This window comes from Acinonyx jubatus, chromosome C1, assembly GCF_027475565.1.
Source record: "Acinonyx jubatus isolate Ajub_Pintada_27869175 chromosome C1, VMU_Ajub_asm_v1.0, whole genome shotgun sequence".
Lineage (NCBI taxonomy): Eukaryota > Metazoa > Chordata > Mammalia > Carnivora > Felidae > Acinonyx > Acinonyx jubatus.
The window spans coordinates 61391185-61406799 of NC_069381.1; the positions used below are offsets into that span (position 1 = coordinate 61391185).

General features: G+C 39.2%; 1 protein-coding gene across 9 annotated transcripts in view; it reads right to left on the bottom strand.

Moving 5' to 3' along the window:
• Nucleotides 1–15615, bottom strand: part of ERICH3 (glutamate rich 3) — a 106220-nt gene that overhangs the window by 40395 nt on the left and 50210 nt on the right. For all 9 annotated transcript variants that reach the window (XM_027058856.2, XM_027058854.2, XM_027058855.2 and 6 more), the window contains 2 exons: nucleotides 9264–9444; nucleotides 1200–1386 (listed from right to left, as the gene is read on the bottom strand). In XM_027058856.2, coding sequence (XP_026914657.2) covers nucleotides 1200–1386; nucleotides 9264–9444 — 368 coding nt within the window. The remainder of the gene's footprint in view (nucleotides 1–1199; nucleotides 1387–9263; nucleotides 9445–15615) is intronic.

The following is a 15615-nucleotide window of genomic DNA, read 5'->3' on the forward strand; positions in this document are numbered from 1 at the left end:
CCTTGCCCCCACCCCCTTGTTTATTTTTCCCATAGGAGCTACAGTCAAATCAAGACAGGTCATTGCTCAAAACCTACCTTAGAAGCTTTGCATCTCGCTTAGAAAAAGTCAAAATCCTTGCAATCACTTTAGGATGTTCCATGTCTTGGCCCTACTGTCCCTCTAATCTCGCCTTCTATTATTGTCCTATCCCTTACTTTTGCTCTGGCTACACTAGCTTAAGCACACCAAGCATGCTCCTGTCTCATGCTCTTTGTATATTCTTTTCTTCTACTTCAAAAGCCTTTTAAAGGGACTATTTATGGAAAAACTATTTAGTAAACTATTTTTTCTGATTTCTGCTCAAAAGACATCAAAGAGGCCTTTCCTGATCATCCTAGATAAAATAGTACCACCTTCCGCCCCTTGTTCCCCTTAACTCCACGTATCTCACTTCCCTGCTTTGTGTTCAACACTCTTAATGCCATCTGGCACCTATTAATTGGTTTACTTGCTATTTGCTTTCCCCCATTAGAATGGGCTCTATGAGAGCAGGAACTTTGGTTGGTTCACTCCTATTTTCTAGCTTGGCATACATTAATTCTCCATGAGTACATTCAGAAAAAAAATTAAAGAAAGCCCGCACGTAAGTGTCCTAATTTCAAACAGAATGTCCAATATGAAAGCTGGTAAACAACAGTCAAAATTGACCTTTTATCATACCTGAGATAAAAACCAGGCATTTCATTATGTCTGAGATTAAAACCAGGGGCATGAGAATGATAACCGGGCCACACCATAATGAAGCACACCTCTGGTATGACCTGTAATACCCAACCATACAAGACACATGCAGGACACATGCTCGGGAATTCCCCAACCAGTTCCTAAGAACACTGAGAATAAAACACGCTTTCTCCTTCACTTCAGAAACAGAATTTAAAGCAGTATGAGAAAGGGAGAGAGAGACAGACAGACAGACTTTGAAACACCACCAGCTTTTACCCCCATTATATAATGCATCTGGAAATCTAATTCATATCTTATAATTTCAAATACAACATACCTGGTTATAATAAGCAACCTTTAACTTAGACATTTTAGGCTCATCTACACTGATATCTTTGTTAACAGACTGTGCTGAGAAATGCATCAGTAGAAGCATGAAAAGAAAAATGTAGCAAGACTTGCCCTCTACCAGAGGACATTTGTTTCCATACTTGTAGCAAGGAGATGATCTCTCCACGCACACAAACCCAAAGTAGCCTCGTTTGCCTCCAAGTCTGGAACCTTTCCGATGCTTATATTCACAGCAGGAGCTCAACCTGTTCACTTGCATCCCATTCAGGAAAAAGGTGAGACTGAAGGGGAAACCATGGTGCCTTTTGGAAATAAACTGAAAGGTCTCTGGAATTAAAAAAGTAAATACATCAGTGAAAGCAACCGACTTTGGACTAATATGTTCAAAATCACAGTTTTCTATTAGATAAGTACAATAGTACGCTCTAGATCACCTTTTTAACTTGAGGACAATTTTTAATCATAAAAACACCTTCTATTACTTTTATTTACAATAAAAACTCCAAGGCATTATAAAAGTCTGATTTGTAATAAAATAGTAACATTATATGAGCTTACTATGGCCAGGCATTCTGCCTGATGATCTTAGGTGTGTTATTTCTCAACAACCACATGAAATGAGAATGTTATTATCACTAGTTGTATGCAGAAATTAAAGTTTAGGAGGACTTAGTAATTTATCCAAGATCATACAGTAAGTAGGACAGTTAGTATCTGAGTCCAAATATCTCTCTTGAGTCCATCTTGCTATGTTAGCTACTGTTAAAGTATATGACAAACAGTTACTGTGAGCTCAGTAATGCTTTTAAATAAATTTGTATTTTTAGCTGTGACTTGAAACAGCCTAATACGTATGGAGGAGGGGGAGTTATTCCATCTCTAATTCGTTCTCGATTCTGCCTGGATTGGTTTCCCCCACTTGCTCCCCCACCCACCCAAAAGTCCCACCAATAAATTAAGAACCACTGCTCATAATTAGTAATTTTTAATCATTCCAAGTCTTTATAATGCTCTTTGAAAAGGTTTCACCTTAGAGAGCCCAAATGCTAGATCTAAGAAAACCCTATTCTACAGAATGACTCAGAAACCTTCTTCTCATGACACTTCTAATGTTACTTCCTACAAAAGAAGGCTCCCTGGACTCTTCCACTTGCACTAATAATGATCATTTAATCTCTCTGCATGTACACCTTTCTTGTTATTGCAGTATTTCAATGTATAGTAAAACTTTTCTCAAACTAGTGTGCATCAGAATACCCTGAAAGGCTTATTATAACGCAGATTGCTGGGCTTCCTGCCAGCGTTTCTGATTCAGTAGGGCCCAAGAATTTGCATTTCTATCAGGTTGCCAGGTGATGCTTGCGATTCTGGTTCAAGGACCATACCTTGAGAGCCCTGAAGTGGATGTCTGTGACCTGCATGCTTGTGAAATCCATGAGAGCTGGAACTCATCTTCCTCACCTTTGTTTCCTCAGATCCCCGGACAATGGCATAGGAGGCCCCCCATAAATAATTAATTCATTATTACTTTAACCTGTTTCTTTCACTGTCATCTAGAAATACTATGTTTGGACCACGTTCTGCCCCTAAAAAAAAGTCTAAATCAGATGCAACTTGTATAAAGAACAGAATTATTGAAAAAGTAATTCCGTTATTTACACCTTAGTATTTGTGATGCAAAATTAAACACACTAGGGAGGAGAAAATTGAAAAGTTATTGTCTAGGGAAACTAAAATACAACAGATTTAAAAATCTACTTGTCTTTGGGTGCCCGAGTGGCTCAGTAGGTTAAGCATCTGACTCTTGAGTTTGGCTCAGGTCACGATCTCCTGGTTTCCTGGGCCTCAGCATTGGGCTCTGTGCTGACAGTGCAGAGCCTGCATGGGATTTGGGATCCTCTCTCCCTCTCTCTCTGCCCCTCCCCCGCTGCTCCTCTCTCTCTTTCTCTCTCTCGAAATTAATAAACCATTTTTTTAAAAAAGTTCATAAAAATCCACTCTTCTAAACGACATATGGGCTCCTACGTATTGACTAGAAAGCTAGTTTGGCTGCTTTCTATACCGAAATTTGAATGGGACATTCATGTAACAATGATCTATTCTGCTGCAGCATCACACTCTGTAACTACCTAAGTTCCCAGCCTGGGAAGAGGGTATAGGCAATGAAATGCTGAGAACGGGCACAGGAGATGAACTGCTAGACATGACTGCCTTTCCATTTTGTACTCATTTGGCTAGAGAGCACATCCACCTATTATTTCATTTCTTTAATTTTTTTTTTCCCAAACTTACTAAACAAGAATTGACACCATCTGCTTTTCTTTCCTTGTTATCTATTTTTTAATTTTATATTTTAGTTTTTTTAATGTTTATTTTTGAAAGAGAGAGAGAGACAGAATGCAAGTGGGGGAGGGGCAGAGAGAGGGAGACACAGAATCTGAAACAGGCTCCAGGCTCTGAGCTGTCAGCAGAGCCCAATGTGGGGCTCGAACCCACGAACCATGAGATCATGACTTGAGCCAAAGTCGTACACTTAATTGACTAAGCCACCCAGGTGCCCCTAATTTTACATTTTAAAATTTATTGACGCTTGGCAACCCTGACTTAATGGTTTCTGTGTGAAATGATGGAATGAATATAAAACAGAAGTCAGAAGATTTGGGTCCATGTCCTAGTTCTTCCCTTACAAGTTGAGTGTCCATTGGTAAGTCATTTAATTTTGCTGCATTTCAGAATTCTCATCTATAAAATGAGGATGGCCGGGGATGGGGGTGAAGGAGTGGGGTGGAGGGAGTGACCCAGTCTGCAGAGTAGTCTTAATTAAGGATTATATAATGTCTAATGTTAGAAGGCATTCCAGACTATTTGTAAAACGTGGTTATTCATTGTGGACTGGCAGTGGTTCACACTGTTTTAGGCACTAAAGAGAAACTAAAATACCAAAAAAATATTAAATATGGTCTCCTCCCTCAAGAAGTTATAATTTAGCAGGAGAGATGAAAATAATAGACCAGCTTTCTGGAGTGAGGTCACCAAATCCTCTCCCCTTAAAATTTTGTCTCTAAAAATGGGCCAAAGACTTAAAACAAACTGAGCAGCAGTTATTCATCAAAAATGACTGAATTTTATGTAAGAACAGAGGGAGTCTGAGGCATTCTTGCCTGGGGCTGCTCCCCACCCCACCCCGCCACCATTTCATCGCCTCGTTCTAATATGGTAGGGCAGGCCAGAAATAACCAGCAGCTTCACTGTCAGTGGGGGCTGGCTTCATTGGGAGCAGAAAACAAAAACTCCTTGGCCAGTAGCATTACCAGTAATAAGTAGCAATCTTGGAGGCAAGCTAACGTGGAAGGTCAGGGATTCTGCTAGCTGAGACTGTATTTTTAATTAGGGCAAGCAGCAGGCCAGTGGACTAGTCAGAAATTTAACAGGGAGATGCAGGCCCTAAGGCAATTATAGACACATTCAATAAGCTCTCAACACATCCCCAGCTAACGGGAAGTGGCATGGATTGGAGTAGACCCAACCTATTCACACATCCCTGACCTGCTCAGAGCTTCCATCTGTGAACAAAGAAAACACAAGAAAGCCTGGTGGAAAATAAAAGTTAAAGCAGACTTGAAAACTGCCTGAACTTTGTACTCCTGAACCCGTTACAGTGGGTTGAATATTGCCCTCTAAAAATCCATGACTGGGGTGTGTGCAACTCAGTCGGTTGAACGTCCAACTCTTGGTTTCAGCTCAGGTCATGATCTCAGGATTCATAGGAATAAGCCCCATGTTATGGCTTGGGATTCTTTCTCCTTTCCCTCTGCCCCTCCCCTGCTCATGCTCTCTCTCTCTCTCTCTCTCTCTCTCTCTCTCTCTCTCTCTCTCTCTTTCTCTCAAAATAAATAAGTAAACATCTTTAAAAAATAAAAATAAAAATCCATGACCACCCAGAAACTCAGAATGTAACCTTATTTGGGTATGGTTTCTTATTTCTTTGGATAAGTAGTGAAGGGTAAAGATGAAACTATGTTGGATTTGTTTTATCAAACAAATCCAATGACGGACGTCCTTAGAAGAAGAGGACCCAACACTGACAGAGACACAGAGAAGAATGACATGTGAGGACAGATACAGAAATGGAATTGCCAGGAGATGGAAGAGTCAAGGGAAGATTCTCCCCTAGAGCTGCTAGATGGAGTATGGCCCTGCTAATACCTGATTTTAGACTTCTGCCCTCCAGAACTGTGAGAGAGTTAAATTTCTGCTGTCTTAAGCCACTAGTTTTGAGGATTTGTTACATTAGCCCCAGGAAACTAATTCATCTACAAAGAGATCCACCAGCAGAAGTTGGAGGCTGTAGTGGTTCAAAGTGTTTGAACACAACTTCTGACAAATCACTAGATGATCAATACACTATGAAAACACAGGGATAACCCTAAGAGACCAGCTGAAAAATAAAAATAGATAAAATCTGAGCAGAGACATCACACTGGCTGTCTACCAAGGAGAGGGGGCATGGATTTCACAGATTTGTTTCAGAGAAGTTACTAAAGAACAACAAAAACAGCAAGAACAATAACCTTCAAGTGGGAAAAGTCAGAATCTAGAATCCACAGCTGCTATATGATCAAAACTATTCTGTTTTCAACAACAACAACAAAAATCAAAGAACATGTATGTAAAAAACAGAAAAGTGTGACCCTTACTCAGGAAAAAAAAGGCCATCAAATCCACCTCTAGGAATCTACTCAAGAGACATGACCAGATGTCTGCACAAAAACTTGTATTTGTAGGGGCACCTGGGTGGCTCAGTCGGTTAAGTGGCTGAAGGGCGTGAGTTTGTTTGGGATTCTCTCTCCCTCTCTCTCTCTGCCCCTCCCCTGCGTGCACGCTCTCTCTCTCAAAATAAATAAATAAACAAACATAAAATAAACTTAAACAAACAAAAACCGAATTAGAAATAGTATGAATGTCCATGTAGTGGAATACATTCAGTGGTACAAGAGAACAATTATTGATAAATGGTATGAATTAGACGACTCTCAGAAACATTATGCTAAGTGAAAAAGCAAGACACAAATACTGCCTATTGTGTGACTTCATTTATATGAAATGTTCAGAAAAGGTATATTTGTAGAGATCGGAAGCAGATCAGTGGCTGCCTGAGGCTGGCTACAAAGAGTGAGGATTCTTTGCCAATGGGCACAAAGGAACTTTCTGAAGTGATAGAGATATTCTGAAACTGGTTTGTGATCATAGCTGCACGACCCTATAAAAATGTTTAAAACTCAATGAATTGTACACTCAATAGATGAATTTTATGGAATATAAGTTACACCTCAGTAAAAACTAAAAACTCAATATATATAACAAGTAAAAGAAAAATAAAAACACAGTTACTCTAAGTCACAGTGTAATGAAATGTTCGGTTTTCGGTGGAGACTAAGAGCCAGAGCCATGGAGGGAGGGATAAAACGGTAGAAGTCAGCTGAGAAAGCCTCACAGCCTCAATCTGATTCTTAAAAGATGGGTACGATTTGAATTTAAAATCCTATTTTGAATTTAAAATCCTTTGTCCTATTTCAGACAAAGGAAATAGCACCAGAAGAGACAAGCTAACAGCATGGGGGTGGGGACACGGCAGCGCCACCGGTTTGTGAGGGAGTAATGAGGAATGCACAAATCAGTACAGCAGGTTATGAAAATATGGGAAAATGCGGCAGAAAAGGAAGGGATTATAAGGGGCCCAGAAAAAAAAAGTTATTTTGCTCTTTGATTCCACATGAACCCAGGAGGCCAAGGTTTTCCTTGTTTGAAAGGATGAACATGGTAAATAAAAATGCCTGTGAAGAACCAGACTCTTTACAAGCAGCAGAAAGAGTCCGTGACTTCATAGGTGTACCTAAGAATCAATATGTGGCTTGATATCTAAACTCAAACTGTAAGACATCAATGAATTACTGTGGGAATAAAAGATGCACTTGCCACACTCCTAAATAATTAATTTTATTGTTATTTCTCATCCCAAAGCAAGACAAATTAACGAATGCCACATTTTTAATTAGTTTACTGCTCCAAGCAGAACGTTAAACGCCTTTTTTTTTTAAACAGAACTCTTCTAAAAACCTATTCACATTTCACTGAATCATGCACAGCTTTGATTTGTAAAAACGGGCAGATTCTTTTCAGTCCAGCTAAATTGCTAAGATTGCTGAACCGCAAGTCAACTCTGAGCCAACCAACTTTTCAATTTTGAACAATTACTTTCCTGGCAATCAAAGGGCAAGCTGAGACAAAATTATTGTGTGGACAGGATTCAATTATTTAAGCTCCCATTCCATCCTATTATTCAAGTCCATCGAGTGACACAACAAAAGTCAGTCCCAGGATCGATATGTATGCAAAACAACACTTAGCCAAGTCACACTCTCCCTTACTAGTTCTGCACCATTCCTACAGAGTATGTATCATCTCCCAGAGAAGCATTCAGCTCCCCGCTTCTTGTTTTTGTTTCATTTGTATGTACCATGTTTTCCAGTGGGCAGAAAGGCATGTAGGCATTGTCTGAAATAAAGCGTGATCCAAGACCCAGGAAAAGTTTCATTGCATTTGTTCCAATTGTAGACTATAGCTAATTTCAGCTGTTCTTCTAAATTAATAGTTGAAAGTCACACTTTCAAAAAATAAGTCTATCTCTGCCACTATCATTAGGGGTTTCATGCCACTCATATTATGAAAACGTAGGAAACCCTTTGCACTGATCGCTAACTGAGCAAGGATCCTGCACCAATTCAGAGGCCGGGTATCTGCTCTTGACCATGCCCCAAACTGTACATAGGACCATACGAAGCCACTATATCTCTGGTCTCCTCATTTTCCTCACCTACAAAGTGAAAGGAATGGACTTTCAAATGCTATGACAGAATGACAAAGTAAATTACATTTCAGCAAAGTAGAGAAAATGAGGAAAAATCATTTCTAGAATATACTGAGGATTATTTTTTGTAAGTTTTACAAATCTTTATAAAGTAAACATTAAAAGTAACATTCAAGTGTTTATTCTTTTTTTTTTTACGTTGGGAAGTTTTATATATGTAATCCTTAAATCTGTATAGTTTCTTTTTAAGTAGCTGAAATTTTTAAAATTAATAGTCATTATTTTTGAGTGATGAGGGAAATCAGAAAAGCCAAAAGTAATAATTCCATGCTTGCCCCCAATTCCTAAGACTCCCTAAACCTATATCGAGATTGCCCAAGTGTAAATATTTCTTTCAGTTAGTAAAAATACAATAACTTTCTAAACAGAGTTTCTTAAGCAAGGAAATAACAAATATAATCCTATATTATATCCTCATCCTTTTAAATAAGTTTTTTTTTTTCAACTTTTTTTATTTATTTTTTTTGGGATAGAGAGAGACAGAGCATGAACGGGGGAGGGGCAGAGAGAGAGGGAGACACAGAATCGGAAACAGGCTCCAGGCTCTGAGCCATCAGCCCAGAGCCTGACGCGGGGCTCGAACTCACGGACCGCGAGATCGTGACCTGGCTGAAGTCGGACGCTTAACCGACTGTGCCACCCAGGCGCCCCTATCCTCATCCTTTTAACTGCTACTCCAAAGAACTAAATATTGATGAAAACCATTTCAGTACAATATGAGAAACCCTGTATTGGATATAAAAATTATCTTATGGTAAGAAACATGGATTTATGATCAAATGAAAGTAGAAATGTACTAAAATCCATCTAGCCAAATTCTGCACCAAGTTATTTAGGTGTGATTCACCCTGAAGTTTATTGGATTTGTGATTTTATCTCAACATTTTTCTAAAGAACAAATTGCCAATCTGGTATTTTTCCCTTAGAATAATGTGTGATATAATTCATTATGGCAGGCCAAATAGTTAACTTGTAATTTGGGGGACAGTTTATTCGTGCAACATTTTAATGATCATATATCTCTATCCCAAAATTAATCTGTTAGTGGGTTAAATCACTCCAAATTCTTTCTTCCACAATCTTCAAGAGTAATTGCTGCTTCGGTTTCAATCACGGAGCAGTAAATCTAGATTTACTTTTAGGCAGCTGGTTTATAAGTCCCTGGATATGCATAATTTCATAGAGTGATTGAAGTCATTTTGATATTATATCAACGATAGCTTATCTATAGCATCAACCTCAAGCAACTTAAAAAAAATTCACATTTCATGTGTACCTTTTTCAAGTAGTTTGCCTTTGTAAACACAAAGGTTTTCCCCACCACAGTGTTGTTGATAAACTTTTATTTCATCCCGGAAGTCTGGGTGATCATGAGATAGGTGCACGTTTTTCCCCAAATAGATCATTGTAATAGCTGCATTACTATGCAGTGGTGTTCTGTGAACCTTTCTTGAATCCTAGAGTAAACAAAAGAAGGGGACTTATTAATTAATTACCTTCTAATCAGAGGGTAATGGTACTGTAATAGGAGGAGTAGAGAAGGCTCGTTTTATGTACCTAGCAACAAAACCTTTATAAAATGTCAACCTTCGCAGCGCACAAAAAGTCAAGCCCATTACAAAACAAATCGCTCTAATAATTACATGCATTTTGGGTTTATATTTTTCATGTAAATGCCAGGGGTCTGGACAAAGTTTGTCACTTTTTATTTTAGTTGTGTATGTATTTTACATACAATGAAAATACCAGTGATGCCAAGATGAAACTGCTCTTGGTTCTTTTAGCTGATTCTTGAATCGAAATTCAAATCAAAATAATTAAATACCGGTGGCATAGTTTTGTTCTAACTTGAATTGATTTTGTGATTTAGCAACTGTCTTTGCAATTGAGTGCTTCATCTTTATACTTGAGCACTGACAATATATCCTTCCGTGATCTTCTATGTGAGAGGGGGCCGGCACATGTCCGATTCCTTCTACGGTTGCTCTGGGGATTAGAGACATGTGCTATATGCCTAGGACTCTCCAGTTTTACAGGAGACATTCAGTTCAATGAAAAACCAACATTATTAGTGTTATTTTTAATATCAAACAGTACACCCAATCAAAAAAGGCTGTTCTATGGTGTTCACAAATTTAGAACATAAACAATAAATTGATATGCCAGAGATGGAAAGAAATGTCCTTTTTCTTGCCTCCTAGTTTGTATTCGATTTTCACAATAATGAATGAGCAAAGAGTTTAATCTCTAAGAGGAATATGAGGAAAGAGAAGCAGAAAAAGGAAGAGGAGGAGACAGAGAAATAGTCATGTAAAAATACTGTCAGCTCAAGAATTATACAGAGGCCAGGCAATAATTTTAATCTACTTCACTTTTCTGAAAATCAATTTTCAGCTAAATGGAAAATGTGAAGAGACCAACTTTCACTGAACTCAAAGCAATTATTTAAGTTTGATTTCACTGAATTACGAATGCCTTGGAAACATGCATTTTTTTTTAAATAACAAAGCTACAACAAAAATTTCTGAAGGAACTCCTAAAATATTTCCATCTCCAAATCCATCCTCTTCCACTTCAGAGGATTCTTTTTTCCTCATTCAATTCCATTTCTCTGAAGCAAAAACCAGAGGAAGTACATCTGATTAAATGAAATTCTGCAAATGACAGTCTGAAAAGTATAAATGGGGAAGGAATCCCAAGATTTAAAATTTAAGCAAATGGTCTTGCCTATGGCAGACAGAGCTCCCAAATAGAGAGGTAATCACCAGAAATATTTCAGAAACATCAGTAGCCATGAAGGTAAATCAGCAACCTGGATAATTCTTTGCAGATTAGAAACATCTCTCTGAGTCACAGTGGAAAGCAAAGGGGTGATGGCAGGCCTGACTCCAAGTTGCAAAAGCATGCCACGTTTGCTCTGGCCCGGGTAGCTGTGGAACTGTGACATGCACTTGTGCGGCCCAGTGCACAATCACCCGCCTACAGCAAATCCAGTTCCAAGCTCCCACTAGAACATTTAATGATATGACGATTAAATAAGAGCATCTCCTTTTTGTTAAGCAATACTTTCTAACGTGGCATAGATTCAGAAGTAGCCCTGTGAGCTTCTGGGAGATAAGCTCTATATAAATGCAAGGTAATAGTGAGATTATGGTGGAGGAAAGGCCTGCCTCATATGTACAAAATGAGAAAGTGGAAGTTGAAATGTTTAAAAATAAAATAAAGGAAATGACAGCTCTTCACCTTTTTCATTTATTCTTACTCATTTTTTTTTTTTCCTGCCAAAATGTGTTCCTGATAACATCTCTTTTCTCCTGGGTCTAGTTACTTCATTCTTTTAAAAAATATTCCCCAATTATTGCCACCAAGTAACCTTTTTTGGATTTTAACAGGAGGCCCGAGTGACAGCTCGTGATTAAATACGTGCAGTAGGAAATGAATAATTGTTTCCTTCAGTTGACTCAATTGCCTCTATACTTACCATCTTCCAAGGTTATAAGGACCCAGGCTGATGAAACTTTAACAAGGTTTCACGGCCCTTTATGCTGTCTTCAAGCAAGTATCAAAACCTTCCATGAATATTCAGTTCCATTTCAGGAACCAGAGCAGGGCCTCATGCCCTTGCACAACTAAGGGTTATCTTTCTTACTTCCTGTACCACTTGCTTATGACTTTCCTTCTCATTTCTTTCCAGATATCTCAGGCAAGTATAATCTGAGCTGACAAATAAACAGCATGCTTGTTGAGTAGTTAACTAGTCAGCCATCACATATGTATAATATTTAGCATTCAATTAATATACTCAATTTTCAGGGGCACCTGGGTGGCTCAGTCGGTTAAGCGTCTGACTCTTGATTTCAGCTCAGGTCATGATCTCATGGTTCCGGACATACAGCCCCACATTGGGCTCTGTGCTGACAGTGTGGAGCCTGCTTGGGATTCTGTCCCCCTCTCTCTCTGCCCTTCCCTGTCCGTCTCTCTCTCAAAAATGAATAAATTTAGTATATATATATATATATATATACACTAAATGCTCACTGGGCCCTCTTTTATCTCTGCTCAGGCCTGAGTGAGAGGTGGACTTAAGAGACTCTAAGGGGATCAACGGGCCTGTTCTTGCTGATAGCGTTGGGCAGTCACTCCTCTTCATCCACTTAGCCAAGACCTGATGAACTCCAAGCACCATAGAGTCTTTTTCCAGGCCATTGGGATAAATCTGTAGTTAGTAGAGCGGCCACAGAATTTATCATCCAAACTGGGAGACACAGTGAAAGAGGTATTAATAATAATTATACTAGAAAAAAACAAACACAAATTTGAACTGTTCCAAGAAAACTGAGATGTTACTCTATTCGCTGGTCTCCCTATTTCTAGCCTGATGTCTCTCAAAACCTCCTTCCTCTGTGGTATCACAGTGATCTATTGTCACTAAATGGATTACGTGATTCTTTTGCTTGAAGTCCTCCAAAGATTCTCAGTATCCATGGGATAAGGTCCAACGTTTCTCAAATAACAAAAAAATGTCTTATATTCTTAACTTCTACTATCTCTCAACTATTTGCAATTTCTTTTGATACCTTTAAAGGCCCAGCAGCTGCACTAATTGTAGTGGTCCGAACACTACCAAATGCTTTTAATCTCCACACCAATATAAGTCTGTAAGTCACATGGCAGTGAAACCATTCCCCTGTATCCCTCTGTCAGTAGATAAAGACAGTATCTTACTGATCTTTATGCCCCCAGCATCTTGCCAGTGCTGACACCTAGCAAGGGCCTAATAAACATTGATCTGACTGGACACAGCCATGGAACAGTTAGGGATTCCACATTCTTTCCTTTGCTGAGACAAAAGCTACAGTGCCAGTACGATGACACTGCCCTAAGTCAGAAGCTTTCTGCATTTATAGGAACGCGATAGGTACCACATCATGAAAACGGATTCACAGGGGCCTGTTAGACAACACCTTTGGTAACTAAGCCATGACAAAGATGGATTCAAAGCGTGGATAAGGAGTAGCAGGCAGTCCCCACGTTGACTCTGATTCAGGTCTTAGGGAGAGAAAATTCCCAAGTGAGCCAGAGTTAAGAGTGTGCCATTGTTCGATGTTCGTATCCTAAGGATTCAAGAAGCAGCTGGTTGTAAGGGAAACCTCTTCTCACAGTATTCATTTGGTTCCTCTCTTTCTCTTTCTTTTCATGCTGGTGTTTCCTTGTTCTCTCCTCCTCCCTCCTTTGCTTTCGTTATGCTTCCTCTTTTCCCTCTCCTCTTGCCCATTTTTCTTCCCACTATATCGCATGTCTGGGGCTTATTCCTGACATGCCCCCCAATGCCTCAACCCTTCTGGAGGTATCAGAGCTCCAGATTTTGAGGAGGTGGGGTTGACACATGAACCTTCCCTTCCTCATCTCCTTCAACAGAACACATTCAGTAAGTCTGCTCAGAGGTAGAAAAGATCTGGCTGCGTTTTGCTTTTGGTGAGAAAGTCTGGAAAGCTTACAAGGTCTGCCAGTTGGACTGGCTTTTGCACCTTTTTAAAAGTCTTTTTTAGTAATGCAGTTACCAAACTGCGATGTTAATTTTAAGCGAAAACATTCTTTAAAGGAAAGTGCCTGAAATAAATCAAGCCTATGTGAAATATGTTGAATTATCCTATATTAAAATCATGCTGATGCTTTCCTTTTTCATTCTCAAATCTGAGTCCACTGGTGACGAAAACCAAGAAGAAAAAATACCAAGATAATATGTTGACTAGAATGGAAATTAAAAAAAAAAAGTTAAAGTAAGTCAAACAAAGGAAATATGCAATCTCTCTCACAAAGCTAACATTTGTTAGACTTTATTTGTTGTTGAAGAAAAGGGATCTATGTCTGAAACGCATAATTTATTTCCATAATATTTCCATAAGCTAAATAGTACAATTCGGAGTTTAATTTTTTGTATGGATAATAAGGTAATACCTCTTTATGAACACAATACTAATAAACACTTGATTAAGTGTAAGTGAAATCAAATGCCTGCCCTCAACAAGCTTCATAATCTGGGAGTAGAAGTGACAATTAACAAAAGTACATGAATATTGATACTAAGCAGAATATATAAGGGACATAAGAAAGTAACAGAATCTTTTTTTTTTTTTTTTAATTTTAGAGAGAGACAGAGAAAGAGAGAGTGCACGAATGAGGGAGAGGGGCACAGAGAGAGAGAATGAGAATCCCAAGCAGGGTTCATGCTCAGTGTAGAGCCCCACTCGGGGCTCAATCCAATGACCCTGGGATCATGACCCGACCTGAAATCAAGAGGCAGATGCTCAACTGACTGAGCCAGCCAGGTGCCCCACAAAATCCTTTTGAAGGGAGGAAGAGATGGGATCCTATTAGGATGTATAGCAATCACTACAGAACATAAGGCCTCTCACAGGGGCTGGGAGAGGTGAGAAAGAAAATATAACCTCCTTCTTATATCTCAGGCACTCACAGGCAATTCATAGAAAAAGAACATCTCTGCATTGAAGAAGCACCTGACCAATTGTGATTAATATCTTCAAGGATTTGAGAGAAAAAAGACTTGTAGATAAATTCCATATAATATGGATTTGAGGATTACAAATGCAGGCTCTTAACTGTAAGTATAGTGAGTGTATAAGTCTGCCACTAACTAATTATGTGATGATGGCCAGATTATTTAACCTTTCTTGCCTCAGTTTCCTCATCTTTAATATGGATAAATTATCTCATCTCTTTCTTGAGTTTATTGTGTGTATTAAATGAGAAAATGTATGTAAAACACTGAGCAAAACTCCTGGAACATGCTTAGGGTCCGTCAAATGGAAGATAGAATCATTGCTGCCATCATTGAATATAAACATAAACAGTTTATTTTATTAAAAGCTAACAAAGGTAATTAAGAAAAAAGTTATATAGATAATTTAAAAGGGAGTAAGCATCAGGCAGAAAGTAATAACAGAAAAAAACACAGATCAGAGGTGGGGAAGTGGTGGGCCAACCAGCTGAGGGTCCAGGGAGTAGCTCAGTTTAGCTTGGATGGGAGCGGAAAGCTGGAAAGGAGTCAAAATATGAGAGTCCTTGAATGCCAGTGTATAAGCATATGTTTTTATTCTGATGTTTTGACATCTGGAGCCTTACTGACTCTGGGGAAACTACCCCTCCCAAGACTAATTCCTAGAGAGGGTAAATGACTTTCCTGGGAGCATGCTTTTCATGTACAAACTAACCAATCCAGAGCTCACATCCACCCTCCCCCTACCTCTGCGACCTGGCTCTTAAAGTCTGGGTCAATATTCCCCTGCCCTTGGAACCCCCTTCTCTAAGACCAGACAACTCAGGATAGCTTCCACACTCTGGAGCTTGTCGAAATTATTCATACTGTTCAATCCTAAACCTGCTCACCCCATCTTTCCTGTTCCTTCTCTCAGAAACCACAACAAAGGCTCTTGCCCATGTATCCCTCCCACTTCCCAATCTCCTGACCAACCCTGGTGCTGCCTTGTGTGGTCCTGCATGACTTATGTGATGGTTAGTTTTATCTGTCAGCTTACCTGGGCCACAGTGCCCAGATATGTGGCCAAACCTTATTCTGGATAGAACCCTGACTATCGTACATGGCATGC